At 40.9% G+C, this 22,641-nt stretch overlaps 1 protein-coding gene across 2 annotated transcripts in view; it reads right to left on the bottom strand.

Moving 5' to 3' along the window:
* Positions 1-480: 480 nt before the first annotated feature.
* The window catches only part of CD151 (CD151 molecule (Raph blood group)), a 48,058-nt gene continuing 25,897 nt past the window's right edge, over positions 481-22,641 (bottom strand). For both annotated transcript variants that reach the window (XM_026668235.2, XM_087950824.1), the window contains exons 4-8: positions 18,135-18,209; positions 14,239-14,343; positions 10,385-10,537; positions 7,107-7,193; positions 481-2,755 (exon numbers count right to left, since the gene is read on the bottom strand). In XM_026668235.2, the coding sequence (XP_026524020.1) occupies positions 2,696-2,755; positions 7,107-7,193; positions 10,385-10,537; positions 14,239-14,343; positions 18,135-18,209 (480 nt within the window). In that variant the 3' untranslated portion in view covers positions 481-2,695. The remainder of the gene's footprint in view (positions 2,756-7,106; positions 7,194-10,384; positions 10,538-14,238; positions 14,344-18,134; positions 18,210-22,641) is intronic.

The raw sequence follows: 22,641 nt of genomic DNA, 5'->3' as shown, positions 1-22,641 counted from the left end.
TATTTAGACATACCCACTGGCAACATTACAAATTAACTGCAGCAACAGATGGTTAAACTCTGGTCCTGCACATAAAATTGGAACCTGACTTGTTCTAATGTTTATGAAAAATATTTTAATACAGCTATTATTTCAGATGAGGAAATTCCAGCTGGATTTCTGGAATGCATAAGCAGGGGGCAGCGGTAGAATCTGTTATTAACCTATAAGGCAGGGGTGTCCAACCTTGGCAACTTTAAGACTTGTGGACTTCAACTCCCAGAAAGCTGGCTGAGGAATTCTGGGAGTTGAAGTCCACAAGTCTTAAAGTTGCCAAGGGTGGACACCCCTGCTATAAGGCAATTATATTTGAGCTAAGAAGGGTTGTGGACAGCAGGAAAATTAAGAACTTCCCTTCTGTCCGGACTTCATCCTAGGAAGATGCGTTGCTGTTAACTCTTCCATTGTATACGAGGTCAGTTCAGCATTACACAAGACAAATAAAGACACGTTTAATTTTATTGGCCAGCAACATAAACCACATTTAAGCATGGTTAATATATACAAATATTTTTAAAAAGAAAAAAAAAAGAGAGCAGGCACAGCTTACCAATCAGCATACCTGGTCTGCTTATACAATGGCACTATATGACTCCCAGAAAGAAGGGGAAAAGAAAGCCAGCCAATGTGCATGTACATTTCAGTAGTCAAATATCATTTCAAGCTATCATAGCAGTAGTTAGTTAATAACCCATGTCTCAAGGAACACATCCTGTCATACTCAAGAAATAATTCACCCTTAATTCTAGAAATGAATTTCTGTCAATAATTTAAGACCTGTCAACCTTTACAGTGAGAATAGCTTTCCCCCCCTCCTGTGTGAATATTTATACAAGGCAGATCTGTCTTCTCATCTTCGCATTTGTCTTCTGAACGTTCGTCTCCTGGACTCAAAACAACAACATGGAAGTTTCAGAACAGCATGAGTTAATGTTAGGTGCTTGCAGTAAGGATTTACAAAAGGATAGAGAGAGAGAAGAGAGATATTTTAAAAGATACTTCCTTCCACCTTTCCTTTCTCTGGGAGAATGAATAGTGATTTTGCAGTGGGGTAGGGAATATTGGCACTCAAAGTGGATTGGTTCTGGCTGGGAAAAAAAAGTCCCAGATTGTGTGACTTCCCTTCCTGCCAATTCTGTCAGAAGAACCAATAAGGGAAGCAATGGGGGAAATGGAGAATGATACCAACAGCTTCCAAGTAAACTACACATCACTTTCTCTGCTAGGCTCCAAAGTATCATAGACCTTACAGGCAGTAGTCTGTTAAACAAGGATAGGTAATCTGGTGGCCCCCTATCACTATGGACTGCATTTCCTATAAAACCCAAATGGCATGTCTAATGGCCAGGGATTGTAGGAACAACAATGCACAGTGAACACTTTCAAAAGCACATTTGAGTGCCCACTGCTGTGGATGAAGGGTAAACAAGCATTAACTAAAGAACTTCAAAATGGGATGTATTGAAGGGGCAAGAGATATTCTAGCAATGGATATGCTAACTGGACCCCAAAGAACGGTAAAGAATAGGCATCTTCTCTAGGAATTCTCCACATGGATGAATTCTTGGGAAATCTAATAAATCCAGTGATGGGAGCCAATGCCTGGTCAGCCTCCTCAACAGCATCAGATGGAGTATTACCATGGCTGCAAAGAGGTAGTGATCCCTTTTCTGCTTTGCTGATCCATTTTTCATGATCACTTTTTAGAAAAGGCACCACCTTCTCAACATTTTTTTTCCCTAATGAATCTCACTCATAACGTTAAGGTGATCAAAATTTTGGATCTCTTCCTATCGGATCATACCTGGCTGGTCAATGAGACTTTCATATCAGTCTTCAAACTTGATAATATATTTTTCCCCAATGAAACGAGATGTCATTCTGGAAATGGATCTAATTCTATGAAGAGTTACTCCTGCATTCCGCAAAGTGGGATTATCTCAACATCCTTCCTCAAGCAGGAAATCAGTTTTTGATATATATTTTTTAAAAGTCCTTTTTTTAAAAAAATTATGTGAACAAAATAATGTCTTCCAACACTGGGTTTGACAAGCACAAAATATTCTTCTTCTCCAGGACAAAAATATTGCTTGAAGGGGAAAAATGTGCAGGGAACCTTATTCATCCATCCCTGGGTAGCATCCTGTAGGGGGTCAGGAGGAAAGATTTTCCAGTAGGATTATCTGTTGGCAGATAGAGCTACTCTCTTGGGTAAGATGTCATGAAAACTTCCACATAGACATTGTACTGAGGAAAAGGAAGAAAGCAGCTAATGCATGCACACAATGCTTAGTTGTCATATCTCGGAGCTCAAAGACCTCGATTGATGATTTGGGAAAAGACAAAGGCACCATGTTCTTGGGAACTCTGAGGATCTCTTTCACATTGTGTGCTTGTAAATAATTCAACCAGACTGCATTCTATAGCTCCATTACGTTGGAGTGAGAGAGAAAAATGACTTAGCTGAGCACGGAATTCCCTCCTTACTGACTCAAGGAGGACTATTATTTCTGGCAGAGGCACTGGATGATCCCAGAATAAATTCCTTGAAGCAGCAAAGTCCTGGAAAGGTTGATAATTCTGTGCTGCTGTAGAGAAGGTCAGGGTGATGGGCTGGAACGTGAAGGAATTGAATAGGTGGGCGATCCATGAGCTCTTAATAAGGCTCTAACTTCAAGCTATTATACAGACAGCAAGTAAAGCACATCCCAAATATCTAGGAGACAAAGAGAATAGAGGTAAGTAAGAGGAGGGCTATAATATTAAGCCAGAACATCCGTGGTCCCATGCAGTTTATTTGTTTATATCCTGCCTTTATTATTTTTACAAATAACTCAAGGTAGGGTGTCTCCTGCTTGGACGGGGGATTGGACTAGAGCAGCGGTCGCCAACCTTTTGGACCTCAGGGACCACCAAACTCATAAGTTTAAATCCTAGGGACCACTAACTGGTTCTGTGGGCGTGGCCTAATTTGTGGGTATGGCTTGGTGGTCATGTGACTGTCTGGGCATGGCTTGCATGTAAATTATAAATATTTATATAAATATTGAATTTTTTATTAAAAAAAGAGCAACTTTCAAATCAGACAAAGCAGGCAGGCAGATTGAGTTGCTCACAGAATCACAGATTCATTCAGAGATCTATCTGCCATCGGCTAGCTCAGTCTGTCACATAAAATTTGCTTGCAAGCAAACTCATAAAATTAACTCACAACACACCATGCATGTAAATATTTTATCCAAAATCAGGCAAAGCAGGCAGATTGAGTTGCTCACAGAATCATTCAGTGATCTATCTGCCATTGGCTAGCTCAGTCTCTCAAATTTGCTTGCCGTGAGTCTGCACTGAATTTGCTTGCAAGCAAACCTTCAGTACTAAGTGAGGTTCGGCTGTGCTTAGCTAGAAAGCAAGAAATCCAACCATTTCCTGCTTCCTAGCTAATTTAAATTTCCCGGCAGAGCAGAACAGCTGATGGTCGGGAAAAGGAAAAATAGCAACCTAGCAGACAAGTTTGCCGGGTAAGGACTGAGTGGGCGGGGAGGGTTCCCGCGGACCATGTGGACTGAGTAGCCTTGTGTTTCTGTGCAGCCTGGATTAATTGCTTTGGGGGGGTGCTCTGGGGGTGAGATTTCTCTGCGGCCCACCGAAATTTTCTCAAGGCCCACCAGTGGGCCATGGACCGCTGGACTAGATGACCTACAATATCCTTTCCAACTCTGTTAATCTGTAAACTTTCTTCCTCCTATTTCCCCACAACGGCAACCCTGTAAGATGTGTTCGGCTGAGAAAGAGTGATTGGCCCAAAGTCACCCCAGCTGACTTTCATGGCTAAGACAGGATTTGAACCGACAGTCTCCTGCTTTCTAGTCTGGTACCTTAACCACTAGACCAGGGGTGTCAAACTCATGTCGTCATGGCAGCATCACGTGACGTATTGGAACTTTTTCCCCTTCACTAAACCAAGCATGGGCATGGCCAGCATTTGACACATCCACACATCCAGCCCACGGGCTGTGAGTTTGACAGCCCTGCACAAGACCAAATTGGCTCCTGGTCTAAATCAGTGTTTCTCAAATTTAGCAATGTTAAGATTTTGATTCCCAGAATAATATGGATTGCTGCAATTTTATATTAATTTTTCTAAAATCTATGACTGCAAATAAAGGTTTCAATGTTAACTCCCAGAATTTCCAGGCCAACAGTTTAATGGGGGTGCCGTTTGTTGGAGATGGTTAACAGGATAAGAATATTTCACCTGTGTACCATTGGTCTCTTATTCTTAGCTCTTACAAACTTTTAAAATTTTAATTGTTTTTCTATTTATCTTTTTATCATTTATCAGCCGCCCAGAGTCATTTTATCAGTGAGATGGACTGCATAAAAATTTAATAAATAAATTTAAATCAAATTATATTGTATAATCAGAAATGCAGAGGGTGCATTTAGGTGGATCTATAAGAAGGAACTGGAAATTTTCTCTTGGTGAGTCATGGGGTAACTGAACAGGGTGGCAATGAGCTTTTAAGACAATATATTACGCATAGGGCCATTTCTTTCTATGGTGTTGTAAGAAAGCAAAACCTGGATTACATCCAGGGGTGGGATGCAAATATTTTTACTACCGGTTCTGTGCATGTGGCCATGTGACTGGGTGGGTGTGGCTTTCCCTCCCCGGTGTGTACGTGCTGCACGGACCCCCTACGCTCCCTTTTTGGCCTCCTGGGCCTCAGGGAAGTCTCCTAGGGGGGCATTTTTGCTCCAAGAAGGCTTCCCTGAGGCCCAGAAGGCAAAAAAATGGAGCGCGGGGGGTCCGTGCAGCACATATAGCAGTAAGACAGCGAGGGGGATCCCAGCATAGCTGATCGTTGGAACAGCTGATCGTTGGGAGGGGGAAAAAAGAAATATCGTAAGGAGGGGCGGGGCGGGGTGGGGAGAATGCAGTCAGCGATGCACGCGATGTTGCGCATGCATGATAAGGACTGACTGGGCAGGGAGGCGCAGGCAGAGAGGGGCGGGGCCAGCCAGGGACACAATTTGCCAGTTCTCCGAATTGGACAGAATCGTAACAACCGGTTTATAGAACCAGTCCGAAACAGTAGAATCCTGCCCCTGATTAAATTATAGTGTGCAGATGCTTTTTAACAAAAATTCTCAAGTGAACTGCATTGTTCTTAGAAGAATTGGACTCTCTCCAGCATTTTCACAGCAGGCTCCCTTTTTTACTACAAACAAAACACTAACACTCTCTAAAGTTATTTGAAATGTGCAGGGAGGAGGAAGATACCCAATGATGGAAAAGTACTAATTTCCCAGGCACTGTAATTATCACAGTGGGTGACACCTCTGATGAGGGGAATTTGTAGAAGCTGTTCAAAATCTCTCCCTTCCTCGGGAGTTTGCAAACTGATTTGTTGTTGTACTACATTAACACCAGAGGACGCTGTTTGACTGCTCTACAAATTTTCACATTTCTTGAAAAAGACACTTTCTAGACACACAGACACAGACACAAGAAAAAGGAAAAAAAAATAGATTGATGGAACCTCCATATACACATTATACGAAATGCAATTTAAAATAATTCAAAAATTCAAGTGCCTCTTTTTCCCCCCACTGAGGTCTAGATTGAAAAACAGATTCCAATCCATAAATAGGGCTGCTTGTATCATTTTTAACCCAGCATCCAAACAACATGAAATCACATGGCTATTCATATACAGTAGTAATCTCTCTTTAGGCAGGAAAGTTTATAGATGGTAAGAGAGTGTAGGTCTTCAGAGCCAACTATCCTCCTTTCAATAATGAAATAATTTTTCCTTTTTTTAAGCAGGGATAACATCTTTGCAGAGTTTCATAGAGTCCTTCTTTGCCCTGGAGGAACACACAGCCTCCAAGAGTAAATGACAGCCATAAACCTTCACGATCCAGAAATACTTGATTTCAAAAAAAGACACAAGGGTGAGAACATTCCAGCGCATATATAGTGTAGATGAGGTTTCAGTTTAAACTATTTGCTGTTGTAAAAATATAAAGTTAAGTTCAGGTCAACACCTTTATGTATGACTGGCGGGGTATGTGTGTGTGCGGCCTGGGTGAAGATATAAAAAATAACAATTGTTTCAATATTTTAAAGTTATTTTTGACAGGAATTTGTTTGTTTGTATTTATCTTCCAAACCATGATCTATCATCTATCGTAGTGCCAGGTGTTTTTTAAATGTTTTTAATGTGGTTAATTTTACAGTTTTATTACGGTTTTTATGTTGTTTTCACTTTTGATTGGAACCACCCAGAGTTGGACATAAGATAGAGGGCTCCATAAATATTTTAAATAAGTAAATACCCATGCTTCCGTACATTTTGGCCACAGACACTAAAAACAAAGGTGATAGCCATGATGGATGAAAACAACTTATTAAAAGCATACACTGCTTTAGTTGAGGTATATATAAAAGCCACAATGAATCACGCAGTTCACTTATTTAAAATATTTAAAAATATTTATTTATTCAAAACATGTATATAGCCTCTCATCTTATGTCCAGTTCTGGGTGGCTCCAATCAAAAATGAAAAATGACATAAAATTCATAATAAAACTGTAAAATTAACACAATGTCACAGGTCTATAAGCTTTCTATCACTTAATCTTGATTTTGTGATACACTTTGCATAATGACAGAACTCTGAATTGACTGTCATTCTGAAGTTTTTTTACTTAGGCTTAAAAATATACCTTTGAAAGAAATATAAGATTCCATGTTAGCTTCTCCTTGAAATTTTATCAAATTCATTAAAATGGATGGTGCTCTTGAGAAGTATTTTCTATTTCTAAGGCAGGGGAATAAATAAGATTTCCTTTTATTACCATGCAATCTTCAGCAAGGTTCTATTTTAGTAAAATAAAACCCTTACCCCTGCTTCAATTAGGGGTAAGCTGGATTGCTGGTCCTCTTTTAGTAACAGTTTTGGTTACGGCCTTCCAGTTACCAAGCACCACAACAAAGTTGCCTTTCCAAGTGGCCTGTCAAACTCTGAGCATGCATAATTCGGTCATTGCTGTTACATACCTGTACAAATGCAATGCTGAGTCCCACCGCTCCAATAATTATCAAGTGCTCCTGGATAAAGTTTCCCAGCTTAGTGATACAGCCACCCTGGGAATAAAACATTGAGATTATGGTACTTTTCATATCTATCTTCTTAAGGTGGTTTTATGTTCTCATGCTTCACATCTTTCAAGGCACAAACTTATGAATGGATGAAGTAAAACACCGGTTGATACTTGTGCCAAAACTGTCATCAGCTTAAGAATCATCCCCACTCCCCACCATGTCCTGATTAAGCTTTCTATACAGCCTTGTATCGAATGGGTTTAAAGGAGGTTCAACTAGGAGTATTGGGAAAGCAACGGAAATCATCAAAACCATAAAAAAGCGAAAGTTATCATATTTTGGACATGTGATGTGACACCCAGAAAAATACGGCACACTTCACTTAATCCTCTCCAAGGAAAGATTGGAGGCAAATGAGGTCCAGGCAGAAAAAGAACATGGCTTTAAAATTTAAGGGACTGGTTTGGACAAAACAGCACTTTTTCGTACAGCTGTTGATAAAAATACGATCACCAACATGATCGCCAATGTCCAATGATGGATATGGCACAAGAAGAAGAACCAGGACCCTAACAAAGTTTGATACCTAACCTGGGATCAGCCAAGCCTAGATGTCATTTCTGGAAAATAATTGCATTTGATGTCTTGTCTGCTTCTCCCTCAGATCTTCCATATTCTTGCAGGCATAGAAACATTATCAGGATAAATGGTTGCGTATTATAATCCAAGCATAATTCTTTTTTTTTTTTTTTTACAAAAAACTAGGGAATATCCGAATGTTCATTATTCATTTCACAACCATGCAGCCCAATAGTGATAAGATATGCCCCATGATTTTAAAACTTGAGCCAGCAGAAAACACGCTGAGATGATCTAAGGTCAGAACCTTCTTCGGCCATGAAGCTGCTAGATGCCCTCAAACCCATTGCTATTTAGCCTCATGTTTCTTACAATCTAATTCTTGCAAAGATAAAAACAAGTGGTTATGTTTATGACAGGAATCATGAATTGTCCCTTTCCTTCTTATCCTCCTTATCAATTGCCTCCCGGGCTATACGACTGCAGCGGAATAAATTAAGTAGTATAACCCCAAAAGTAGTTTTTCTCCTTAAATTCTCAACCTATTTATGACAGGTCAGATTCAAATACTGGCTGGAAGCAAATCTCATCAAGAGGAAATGGTTCATTATTGTTTCTAAATCTTTCGGAACATTACTTATTTTACGGGTTGTATGGAGTTGCCCTGTTGAGCATTTGGAACACACACAAAAAAAGCCAGAGTCTTGTGATAACTTTAAAATAGCCCAATTTATTATTACCATTTAAACTTTCGTGAATTGGAAGAAGTGATTTGCAATCCATGAAAGCTTATACAATAATAAACTGGCCAGTCTTTAAAGTATCCCAGCCATCTTAGTTATTTTTTTAATTATACAGCAGCAATGATAGAAGAAAGGTTCACAGTTTAGAAACAAAGACAAAAAGAGAGAGAGAGAGGAAATAGATGCAGGGAAAAATATAAGGAAAATTCAGATAAATGTGATGGAATTTTCCTTCAGAAGAGCCTCTTTCCCCGACATTTTAGATAAAGGGCTAAAAAAAAAAAGGTCCCCCTGGATTCAGCAGTCAGCAATTATGTCCCGAGGCAGAGTTTGGTCTGCCTCTGCATGACCAAAAAACAAGCTTCGTTGCAGAAGTTATTCATGTGCCTTCATGTCCCTTAATCCTCCTCTGAGCCCCAGAGAAAGGGACTGCTTCATCATCATCATCCAGCAAAGTATCCTAGAGGCTGAAAGCATCAACCAGCTTGGTGGAAAAATGGAATTTTGCACTTAAATTGATTCTAAAGGACTGGAGTAGAAATGGGCACTTTAAAAATATACACACACACATATATATACTTCTCTATTTTTCACACTGAAAAGCTTGTGTGCACAATAAAACAGAAGAAAAAATACTCTTTAGGGTAAGTTCAGTTTTAGATATTTCCATTTGTTTTCTTGATAACAAAAATAGGTTACCACTGTTTTCTTCCAGAATGTTTCTCTCATTTCTAGCATATAGTCCTGGCCTTCCCTCTTCAAATACTAACCATACTGGCTTAGTGAAGATCAGAGAGGTGCAGGTGCCTAGCTAGGCTAAGCTTCTTGGCCTCATTGGCCAAGAAGAGTAGGGCCAGCCCTGCTAAGGAATATAAGTATCTATTTGCTTAGATGTTTAGAATAATATAATCAAGATAAATACAGATAGTCCTCAGCCTACGACCACAATGGAGCCCAAAATTTCTTAAGTGAGACATTTAAGTGAGTTTTGCCCCATTTTATGACTTTTTTTTGCCACAGTTGTTAAATAATCGCTGCAGTTGATAAGTCAGTCACCCAGTTGTTAAGTGAATCTGGCTTCCCCATTGATTTTGCTTGTCAGAGGGTCGCAAAAGGTGATCATATGACCTTGGGACATAGTAGCTGTCATAAATATGAGTCAGTTGCCCAGCATTCTGAATGTTGATCTCATGACCATGGGGATGCTGCAAAGGTCATAACTGTGAGAAATGGCCACAAGTCACTTTTTTCAGTGCCATTGTAACATTGAACAATCACTAAACGAACTGTCATAAGTTGAAGACTACCTGTACTGTGCAGGGGTGGGGATTCAACTGGTGTTACTACTCGTTCGGTGACTATGTTTTGCATGCGCATGCGCGCTTTGCACACACGTGTGTGTGTAAAACACCTTAAGCTGTGCCGCCCAGACAGCTGAAAAGTGCTACGCGCAGGTGCACAGCAATTGAAAAGCCTCTTTTTCCCTGCTTTTTCAACCTTAGCTGTGCCGCACAAAGTAGCTGAGGTTGAAAAAGCAGGAAATAGGACAGGTAAGAGCCCGGGTGCAGGTGGGCCAAACAGCAACAGACACAGAACCAGTTCAGTGTCTGCTGCTCTTCAGAGCTATTGGTTCTATCGAACCGGGCAGAACTGATAGCATCCCACTCCTGGTACTGTGGTATAATTCTAGATGGAGGTTGTTATGTTTAAATGCATAATGACCAAGATATGCATGATCTGGGGGCCCCCCGCAACCCCCGCCCCCCCCCCCCCCCCCCCCCCCCCGGGTTTTAAATATTTTTTTATTATAATTTTGATCAAAGACCATAATCAATCAAAGGTCTCGATGTTTTCTTAACATGGTAACAGGAGAGGGTTCAGGTTTGTTTGATTTCTTTTTTTAATTTTTACCTCTTTGTAGATATTTGAAGGATGATCTCTTCTACCACATGTATCGGTCATCGTCTTGCAGCAACTATCTGGGACCTTCCTTCCTTCCTTTTCAACTTTGAACCAATAGCTGTCACTCCAGTCTGTATAATTATGACTGCCACAGCACTTAAACTGAAAAAACACAAGCAATAAGACAGTATGAGAAAAACCAAAACTGCATGACGTATTGGTCAAAGTTACAAAACTATGTTTCTTATCTTTGACAACACGTTCTTCAAGTATGTACAACTTGTGGCGACTTTTCAAAAAAAAAGTCAGTACACAACAACCCACCAGCCAGACAACAAAACAAAAATGTTTTGTTTTTAAGCTTCTTGTTGCCATTATGTAGTTACAAGGCTATGCATCTCTTCCCACAAGAAGCAGTAAAGTTCACTTTGTTTCTGGAAGCTTACAATGTCTCTTTTCAGTTTGGGAATGAGAAAAATGTGTATCAGTACAGTTTAGGAATCCAATGTTTAAAAAGAAAAAGAAAAAGAAAAAGCATCTTCTAAAAAAAATAACTGCCCTGAAATCAGCTCTCTTCACCTCCCTTTGCTCAGTTGTTCTATTAAAAATAGAATTGTTATTAATATAAAGGAATAGATATATATGTACTGTATATATAACTAAAATGTATGTAAAGCATATGTATACCGATACCGAAAAGTTGCAAAGAATGAAAATGGTGTTATAAAATGAGGAAAAATGTTTAATAAAAATAATATTTTTAAAAAAATAGAATTGTTATTATTATAAAGTCCTACATGGCTTGGGATCCATGAGGGACCATCATTTTCCAAGATTCTCTACCTGTCCAATTAAGTCAGGGGTCTCCAACCTTGGCAACTTTAAGCCGGGCAGACTTCAACTCCCAGAATTCCCCAGCCAGCTGGCTGGGGAATTCTGGGAGTTGAAGTCCGCCCGGCTTAAAGTTGCCAAGGTTGGAGACCCTGAATTAAGTCAAGCAGAATGCACATGCTGCAGTCGGCCAAATAATGTTGGCTGACAGGGACTTAGAACATGGGCTTTTCCCTCAGTGGTCCCTGCTGTTTGGAGCATCGTCCTTTCAGAGGTCAGAATGGCCCCGGCCCTGTTGGGTGTTTCATAAGGCCTTAAAAACCTGGCTACGTTCCAAAGCCTGGGGTGGTCAAGGGCTCAGTTTCCTGGCTGTATTACTAATGGGCCAAATAGCTTGTTCTTGTGTATCTTGAATTGGAGGTTTCAATTTTTTAAAAAACTGTTTTTACTGTTATTATTGCTTTAAAATGTTGTTTTAATGTTTAATTGTAATATATTTTCTGAACTGTAACCGCCCAGTGACTGAGAAGAAATTGAACAAATAAATGAATAAAGTCCTCTGAGCAGGGATCCCCAACCTTTTCGACGCCGCGCCCGGTTCCGACATCAGCTGGGCGCCGCGCCCGGTATCAGCGTCAACTGGGCGCTGCCATCTTTTATGACGAAAAGGCGCTTCCGCTGTTTCGCCATAAAAGATGGTGGCGCCAGCTTCTGGTGAGCTTTTTCGGGTAGAAATGGCTTTCTACCCGAAAAGCTCATCGAGCGCTGGCGCCGCCATCTTTTATGACGAAACAGCGCTCCGGTGAGCTTTCTACCCGGAAGCGCTTTTACCAAAAAGATGGCGGCACCCAGCAACCAGCGGCCCGGTAAGGGTTGTTCCACGTTGGTACCGGTCCGCGGACCGGCGGTTGGGGACCCCTGCCTCTGAGAGCAATGTGAAGAAAAGACTGAACTACCCTCTGGCATGGAATACTTCATCTCTGTAGAGGAATACCTGGAACTAATGAAGCCTTAAGCTTGATACGGAATGTTAACAGTTTCTTTCAGTAATGTTGGAAGATATTAGCTCCTACTGTTAAATGTAAAGCCATGCTTGGTTGTGCCACTTTTGCTTCGTATCCGTATCAATGAATAAATCACTTTAGTTTTTCTCACTATATCAAGCTACACTCCCTGCAAGTGAGATGATATATAGCTGGGTGTGGAAGAATCATTGCTGAAAAATGTAATTCCCTGTAGAGACATGGCATGCTCAAGCATTTCTGCTCAATTACGGTCAAAAGGAATCTCCTCCCTTCCTTTTACAGTCTTTTTCCATCTGATATCACGATTACACATAAGTATCCCAAGCTTCCAGTTTGTGGCATGAATCCAGAACCTATATATGTATTTTCTCTGAGCAAGTTCAGAGCAGCTTATTCCCTGTGCTGCTATACTGTTAGGCAACAATCTCATGCATGTTGGGAAGTTAATTTAAATGCAGCTGGATTTATCTCTGAACAGTTTGGAACATGTGCTGAGTGATCCTTCTACAATCATGCACACTTTGCCCTACTGCCCAACGGCAGAACCTTTCAGTCATTGCAAATCCCCTAAGGATAGATGTTAGGATGATGTTCCTGTTTAGACTTGGTATATCGGTGGCTTATAGCAGCACACTTTCACAAGTGTTGAAATAAAATGGAGTGATTTTATAAACTGAAGAGCAGAAATGACCATTTTCCTATCAGCAGTTTCTAAAAATAAAAAAGACGAATAAAACTTCCCGCCAGTTGGGAAAATGCCCTCAATCTTGTTCTTTTGAATGAATTACTCAGTATGTTCCCAAATCATGTGCACCGTACCTTAAAGTGTCCAGCCACGTCCAATATGATCATCTAAATTCTAAAATAACCAGACATATTGATCTGAAGCCTTGCTGCACTGGTCAAAAGAAGATGAAGCACATCCCCCCATGCACTCTCCGAAAGAACTGTGTTCCTCTGTTAATTACATGTTATGCCATGCTTCTCTGTAACTGGAGATTAATAGCTTCAAGAAAATTACTTGACAATCAGGAAGTGATTTACCACTTTTACTCAACAAAGGCCTGTCTGTTTTTCTAATTTTCTCAGGCTACAGGGCTATTAAATGGTTGAGGGTGGAAATAAGAACTGGAGAGGTATTCCAGCGACCTGATCATTAAATAGGACCAGCAGATTATTTTACCCAGCTGTTTTGGTGCCTCTCCTTTGGGATTTGCTGTTTCATGCATGAGGCAAGAGTACTAAAAATACACAGGCCTTGCTGGACCAGGGAAAGTCAACACAGAATGGAAGACATGGGAAAGTTATCTATGTGTGATACATTTACAAGTCCCTTGCCCATATAAAAGATAATTCAAACACAGTTATTTGGTAGAAATGCAGCCCCCTTCAGATGTTACTTGCAGATAAGTGGACCTAAAGCTACCTCTTTCCAAATGTGCACTTACATTCTGGGTAAGTCAATTGGCAGTAGTCAAGTCCATCAGCACTTTTTTGAGTAGTGCTGTTGGGACTTCATTTGATTAATCCTTTCATTCACCGTTCTGTTGAAAGGAAGGCCACATTATGACTTCTGCAGCCTAATTTTGAAAGTACTGTATCTGCATGAATAAAAATGGACCCAGAAAACATGGCTCAGAGATACCAGTCTGAAGACAGGGGGAAAGTGCTATTTTATTTTCTGCCATGATAGATAGATAGATAGATAGATAGATAGATAGATAGATAGATAGATAGATAGATAGATAGATAGATAGATATGATTAGATAGATTAGATAGATAGATAAGATAGATTAGATAGATAGATAGATAGATAGATAGATAGATAGATAGATAGATAGATAGATAGATAGATAGATAGAGATAGAGATAGAGAGATAGATAGATAGATAGATAGATAGATAGATAGATAGATAGATAGATAGATAGATAGATAGAGATATAAATATTCAGCTTTTCCCATTTCTTCTCCTAGATGTTAATCTGTATTAATCTCTTAAACATACCTCTTGCTGAAGTTTGTCCACCGCAGTAGTCACTCTCTCTTCTCCTTTCTTCCTATACTTCTTGATTATCGTGTTTCTCAGATTTTCCTTCAGCTCGTTGTTCAGCTATACAGGACAGGATATCAACAACGGGGACAGAAATAAGATATAGCAATATGGTTCTTCAGCCCAGTTCCCTACGTAACAATTGTTACCAACACCAACTATTCTGAGAGAATTTTCATATAATACAAAATGGCTCCTAGGACTTGGGGTCCAATTCGGCAAATATAAATTTAGTAAACCGAGCAAGGTGGATCGCTTGAAATGCTGTGCAAACTGAACTCTAGAACAGGGGTGTCAAGCTCGTGTCATCGCAGCAGCTTCATGTGATCAGTACTTCTTCCCCCTTCACTAAACTGGGCGGGGGTGGGCCCAGCATGTGATACATCTGGCCTGCAGGCCGTGAGTTTGAAACTCCTGCTCCAGAACAGGTTTCCTGAACAAGTGTCAGTCCAAAACCTGGACAGTAGTTCCCACCATCCCCTACCCAACATGATCATTGGAGAAGGCTACTCAAGGTCTCCTCCAGCTTCTGAAGAAATGCTCATGGAATGTGTCAATATGTCCTGCTCCTGTTTCTTTCTTTCTTTTCAGGACTGCTCTGAACTTTCTTGCATATCCTGCCTCATGCTTTGCAAACCAAATAAGACAAAGTAGTTCACTTGGTTAGAAATTCTAGAATTGAAAGAGTTTTAAGACCCAGTACTCTTGGTTGCCTGGATTTACTTTTAGAAGTATATTGTGGGCACTGAGAGCGACAATCACTTATTCAAATGATTATTCAAACAGCACTACCCTATATGTTGGAAGCAAAGAATGGCTTCATCTAATGAAGGACCAGTAACTCATTAAGTTGTGAATGCCCATTGCTAATGTGGGAAGTTGAATAAGACCCATTATTTTTATTAACCCTGTCAGCCAAGATAATTTAACTATAGATGTCAAATGCTCAATCTACAACTTTGCTGCCTAAACTAGTACATTGTTATGCAAGCATTTGAGGAGAGAAGCGTATCTAGAAAAAAGCGAAGGTTAAGCCAAGGTCAATATTTTGCATCATCAACTCAGCAGTAAGCTTTAAACCCCACTTGTCCAATCAGGTAGCATATCATCTTGGCTATGTCCAAATCACCTTCTTATTTGGAAACCAAAGGTTGTGAGGTTTTACAGCAGAAAAATCAGGAAAAAATGCAACACAGAATAGCTTAACAATACTAGAAGAAAACATTTTTAAAGCCCCTCCGTTTACCCATGCCATGCAGAAAAACAAAAGCAGATTACCTGTGGGTCGATAGGGGAAAACTGCAGCATCACAAAGAGGCAGCAAAAATAAACACACACACACACAGAGTTTATAGGCATTTTGGAAGAAAGTGCCAGCGAAGGAAGAAACACAAAAGGCAACACAAAAGGTCAATTCCATGAGTCTTTGAAGAGCGGACATAAAGTTTGCCAAAGAAAAATTAGCAGAGGGGGTAAATGAAGCTTACAAGACCAAGATGATTCCCACAATCACTAAAAATCCATAAAGAGTGAAGATGTCAACATGCCATGTCTTCCCCCTCTTTCCCTGCCCCCATCATCAATGCTTGCCATGCATTCCTTTAGTTTCCAGCCCATTTTCACACACAGGTAATACCTCAGATTCTACTACCTGCAAATTTCACAAGGGATGGGATCAGCATTTCCTAGTGATTCCAGCACTACTGTATTTTATTTCACTAGCATTCAGCCTACTTATCTTTTCAACGCCTGACATTTTAATGCTGCTAATCCCTGTATAAATCATAGCATTTCTTTATAATCCATATTTCATTATATTAGAACCTAAAGTGACAGTGCATAGTCCCAAATCGAGCCATGACCAAATTGTTAAGCACCTACAAGTGGTAAACCTCCATGCTTTTCCACCTGATCTGATCCACTGCACTGCATTTGCTGGAAAAAGCTAATGTTGAATTGCATAGTTTGTGATTTAGCATGCTGTGGAAACTTGAACATTTGTGTTACCTTGCCCAAATTAGTTTATTAATTTGGGCACAGCTTGTTATACAAGCAAAGATACCAAGCAAACAGGATTTAGCTTGTGTGAACCAAAGTAACTGTGTCAGGTCTTCACATTCAGGTTAAGGCTTTATTTTTTAAGTAGTAAAACTTGCAAATTCACTCTCTGGGATGCAAAAAAACAACAACACCAACCCACTATTGATTAGATCAGCAGTCTATATATTTATTATGAAAGCATGCACCAATCAGGACAATATTAAAAATCAGACTACGACCAAGCTTTTTCTTTCTTTTATTATTTGTGAATGGCCCTTTAAGGACAGCTGCCCTTCCATGATTGCATTATTTTCATCATAAAACCAATGTACAATAAAACACATTACAATCCCTTAAAAGAGAGCAGCAATAATAAGATTAGCAATTAATATGTCAGTAATAAGCAGACCAAAATAAAGGTTTTAAAAAATGTTGTAGTTAACATTTCCAATGAAGTGAGTTTCATAGACAAGAATCCATCTCTGGGATTTTATGTACTTGCAGTTCAATGTGGATATTGCAAAATATACAACAAGTCACTTAAGGAGTTTAAAAACAGATCTCCACGTCACCCATTCACATCTTCATTCCTCCCTATTTCTCACCTCTCTGGGCTTCTTAGTATGAACTATGTGAACAATCAAGAGATATTGCAGTGACAATCATCTTTTGTTAGTAATATAAAATGTTAAGCACTGTAGAACCAAATGGATGATCAGTCATCCCATTTTGTACTACAGAATCAAAAGGGAAGAGAACAAGGCAATGTACATTCCAAGATTTGCATTCCAAGCACAGATGCAGTAAGCAGAGTATCCCCTTAGATAGTATTTTCACAATTCACGAAAATGGCTTCAGACCGACTCATTTCTGATCAATTTCATGTTATATTAAATTAGCCAACTGTGCAGTATTTGCAATGAAGTATTTGCAGGCTGACTCTGCCCACTGCCAGGAGTTTGATCCTGACCAGCTCAAGGCTGACTCGGTTTTCCATTCTCCATCCTTCTGAGGACCCAGATTGTTGACTGACTCACTGCTTAGAGATTGCTGTAAAGCAGTATGAAGTGGTACATATGTCTAAGTGCTATTTCTATTATGGGATAGGATGAGGCGACTCGTGTCAGAAGCTTGACTTGGTGCTGGGTTTTTGTTTTTAATGTTTATGGTCTTAATATGGTCTTAATGTTGTTTTATTATTGATACTGTTTTAATTCTCGATTGGAACCTCACCAGAATTTGATATAAGATGGGCAGCTATGTAAATGGCTTAAATAATAAATGGGTCTGGTGGTAAAGATCCTCCCAGGTGTATGCATGGGTGAACTACTGAACTGCTCTAAATCATATAGAGCAACATTTTATACTCCTGGTTTACTAAAATTTACTGCATCGTAAAAGTTGCCTTACTTGGGCCAATGGCTGTATATCAATGCCTACATACAAGGTTTATAATCAAATGCATTTTTATTGGAGCACTGGAACAAAGTTAATGAAAGAAGTGTTTGCACTGCAGTTTGAAATCATAGCATGGCCCTTGAGACACACAAGTGCCCAGATGCCAATCCCTTGTTCATTGTAGGTTTGCACAAATCTGTAGCTTAGGAGGTTCCATGCATAACAGATGTGCTTACAGGGTTTTGTGGAAAGAAGCCAAAAAGCCCCATGACTACCACTGTCACAGTAGTGCCGGCTGAGAGTAGACAAGAATGAGTAGGTCTCTGTAGACAAATATTCATTGTGCTGAGAAGACCTGTGGGGAATGAAATGTAGCCTGTTTACCGATCACCCCCTTTTCTCATGTTACCTACCTGCTGGTAATAGACACAGGCCAGGATTCCAGCAATTATCTCAAGCAGGAAGATGCAGAGCAGCAGTATGAAATACTAAAGGAACAAAATGAACAAAGAAGTTAAAGCAGAGCACTGTGCACTATGGGGATTTACTTTGCCTATAAAAAATACACTAGGACAGTGGTGGCTAACTTTTTTGGGCTCCTGTGCCAAAAATTGTACACATGCTTGCATGCTTGCGCTCACATGCCGGCACCCAGAAGGCAATGTGCCCCCCCACCCCCTACACATGTGCGCACAATCCCATCCACCCACCACCACCACCCGCCCCCTTACCTGCACTGCATCTCACAGCTGATTTTTAGCCAGTATGAGGCCTTTTTCGGCCTCCCAAAGGCTTGAGGAAGGCTTCTGCAGGCTTCTGCAAGCTTTGCAGGCCAAAAACTAGCCCCGTTTCCTCACTTCCTGTTTTTCCGAAAATACTGGAAGTGATGAAACAGGGCTAGTTTTTGGCCTGCAAGGCTTCCAGAAGCCTGCAGAAGCCTTCCTCAAGCCTTTGGGAGGCCGAAAAAGGCCTCAAACCGGCCAAACATCAGCTGTGAGGCACACACATGCACAGTGAGGTAAGTTTGCCTGCAGCTTGCATGCCAGTACAAATGGCTCTGCGTGCCACCTGTGGCACACGTGCCATAGGTTCGCCATCACGGCACTAGGACAAAAAAAGCCGTCTTAGCTACTCAACATTGAAGACAATGGCATGGCAAAGCAGAGAAACAGTAGCAGGCATGATGCACCCCTGGCCGAGAAGAACTGGATTTGGAAGTTGCCTCCAAATTGGGGGGTTATCAGCCAACTGCTCTATCTAGGAGTGGAAGAATGGCTTTTGACTTTCAGGGCTTGTTATTTTATGAAATGCTCAGAACAAGCTGCACAAAGTTCATCTTACTCAGAAGTGGAACAAGCATCTATCTTGTCTAGAAGATAGCTTTCTTAATACATTATTTGATAGCTTTCTTGATACTTCTTGAAGGGGAAGACAAAAACAGGTCTTCACTGCCATATAAATTCAGCAAAATGAGATTTGCTTGGACACTGCAAAATAACAGTCCTTGTGCTTTATTCCATAAATCGTAATTAACTAAAGCATGGCTTTTGATGTTAAACCTTTGTCTACTGTGTGGCAATGGAGTTCCAAAATAATAGGCGCGAGATTGTTTGCAGCTCTGCTAGCCAAGATCCTTTCAATGAGTCTGGGGACTGATCTGTAGACCTTCTGTGTGTAAAGTATGTGCTCTACCACTAAATTATATTCCCTTACCCATTGCTTTCACAGCTGTGACTCCTACGCCTCTTGCCAATACTACTTGTTTTGAAATGCAACCCCTGCAGCTGACATCAGTAAAAACTCATCACAAGCTTGTTAGATGGTGGTGGAATGCTTAATTGCTCAGGGCAGAAAGCATTTTGAAATACCTGAGCTTCTTGTAGCTCCTAGTAGTACCGAAAGTCAACAAAATGTAGGCAAGCACTTTGTGCTGAATTATCAGATGTGAACTTCACAAAAGAATAAAGGAGATAAACTTTTTTTAAAGATCCAACTACTTAGCAATCTCTAAAAACATTCAGATCAGATAACACTAACACCAATGTGAGGCTTAAAAGTGGTCATGTAGACATCTCCAATAGGCACACCAGAAAAAGGAACAAATGGAGAAGTCAGAAAACAAGCAACTACATGACCGTGACTCAAAAGGGCAAGAGGAACAGACCCAGGATATGAAGCTAGAGACTAAAAGAAAGAGGAAGAAAGAGAGGACTGGATTTGAAAATGCTGCTCTGCAGATAACTTTGCAGATAACATATTTATGACTTCCTAATCTTCTGAATTAATCTGGTTAGCCAACTTCTCTCTGCTTGGAATGTGGAGTTAGGAGGGAGTTTAACTGGCATATGTCATATCATTCATAGGATAAAGCTATGGCTATAGACCTTCTGGAGATCAGGTCATTAATCACCTGCACTAATATCAGTATCAAGGTGCAATGCAATGGTCCAGTTAATCAAGACAATGAACCAGTTCTAGCCCAACAGGGTGGCAAGGAATTTGCCACAACAGTAGCTCTAGTCAGACTTCCTGCTCAAATCCTCATAAGATGTTGCTACTGAAGTAGCCCTCTGAAGTCAAACTTCCGCTTCTCTGCCTGCAAGGAAGAACAACTGAACAGGTTCATTACCTTCATATAGGAATTACCCACTGCTTTGAGGATTTCCCCATCAACTTTTTGCAGGATTTATAATTGACATGATGGCTAAGAGAGCAACAAAACCAGCTATCTCATCCCCACACCAGGCTTAGACATCTCCAATTTATGACATTCTTGGGAGCTATGCTCAACAATCCTGTCAAACAGTATACTTACTCAATTCATGTCGCTATAGATTTGTCATTTCAGACCACTTACACTTACCATTCATGATTGCTCCCTATTGCTTTTTGGCTCTCTTCTACCAGACCTCTCACATTTACTCCAGGATCTGCTCGGGACCTCTTCAAGGATTCTCCAGGCCATTCAAGGCCTATTACAAGCACTCCAACTGTCACCATCAGGGATTCTCCACATTGCTAAGGATAGTTCTTCCCTCCACATGAACATCTAAAAAGTTGGCTCCAGGTTGACGGACCATTTCCCATTCCTGCATATTCTTTTGCCTTTGGTCTATAGCTTCCCAACATTCAGAAGATATCTCTTGCTTTCCACCCTATGTTCTGGTATGCTCCCTTGCTCCCAGTCTGTTCTATCACCTCCATATCTCAATGGCAGGGAGGAAGAATTTACAATTGAACAGGCTTCCAATTTAGGAAGGGCAATCTGGAATATCTATCCACTGAAATAGTTTGCGCAGTTCCTGTGAACTATCAATGGATGAACAGTTGCATTTGCAGCATACCAAGGAACCCAAACTTTCTGATGGGCTGCACGTTCTGACTGGCTCTGGGTTGACTCTGAATATAAATGGAAGCTGCCTGGGGAGGGGGGATGGATATTACAGTAAGAACCTCATATAGATGGGTGTGGGAGCCTTTGGGAATTGAGGAATGTGGGAGAAAAATGGGAGACTTTGGGAATGGGGGCATGTCTGACAGAATGGTAGATCAGTTCCATTCAAAGAATGGACATTCCCTTTATCCCTGAGATCTCAAGGAACTCAAATCCACATTCAAGAATTAGCAGGACAAGGCAACACACATTGATGTTATTGCAGAAACAAGAAGCCCTAATAACCAGGAAGTTCAGCTATTGCAAATCAAGCTCTCTATTTAATAACAGCACGTAGATCAAATTATTAAACCTCCTCCATCTTACACAGTAATGGACTTGCTATTCATTTATTAGCTTTGGAACTGGAGGGATTTATACTGTTTTGATCTGATCTCAGTGTCTTTGCTTCTGGACATCAGCCCTGCACATTTGCCACAACAAACTCTTTAGCTAAACAGGGGTGAATAGTCAAAAACTTCAAAGTCAGGAAACATGAGCAAACATGGCCTTTGACTCAGAAATTCAAGAGGAAAAACCCAGGACTTAAAATTTGAGGACTAACATACAAAGAAGGCAGGACTTGGGGGCACTGTTAGACCAAGAATTTCGTCCCATTTATGACTTCAAATTTTTTTGCTATTTATCCAACCTTCTTGCATTTGCTTGGAAATGCACAGCAGGGAGTAAGATTTAATGATGTTGCCTACTATGATGGTTTGATAATTGGGATGCTTCATCTTCCAGATGAATACAGACTGAATAGTCAAGACCTTGTTGATGATCCAAACTCTGTCAAGGACGTTGGAGTACTCATCTCTAATGATCTAAGTGCTAGAGCCCACTGCAACTACATAGCCAAAAAGGCGTTAAGAGTTGTTAACCTAATCCTACGTAGCTTTTTCTCTGGTAATATCACACTACTAACTAGAGCATACAAAACATTTGCTAGACCAATACTCAAATACAGCTCATCAGTCTGGAACCCACACTACGTATCTGATATTAACACAGTTGAGAAAGTCCACAAATATTTCACAAGAAGAGTTCTCCACTCCTCTGCAGGGAGGGTGGCTGGGCGCTTCTCCCAGGGTGGGCCGATCCTGTGCTGTGGCCCCGGGAGATTCGCCTCCCCATGTGGGGTTGGGCTGCCCTCTTGGGCAGGGGAGGCTTTGTCGTACCGGTAGTAGGGCATCATTTTTAAAAGAATTGGCTTTGCCTTCGAAGGCGAAGGGAAGGCGGCGACAGGAGCGCCTGAAGCCGAGTGTCTTCACTGGGCTCCAGTTGCAGGGAGGAGCCCTGGCTGGCCGCGCGTGGCTGCGCCAAATGCCACAGCATTGCTCTAAACGCCGCAGCAGCATGGGGAGAAGGGAAAGCAATGGTGGCAGAAGGTCTCCTGATACAAAGTGCCCCACCAACGCCGAGGTCAACATCCAAGCCGTCGCTGCCCACCCGCCTGATGCAAGGGGGGGAATTAAGTCACCCCC

This window comes from Notechis scutatus, chromosome 1, assembly GCF_049901735.1.
Source record: "Notechis scutatus isolate UNSWTSFEM ecotype Mainland chromosome 1, rNotScu1.2, whole genome shotgun sequence".
Lineage (NCBI taxonomy): Eukaryota > Metazoa > Chordata > Lepidosauria > Squamata > Elapidae > Notechis > Notechis scutatus.
Note: the sequence above shows the minus strand (reverse complement) of the source record. Positions and strands in the feature narration are given on the sequence as shown.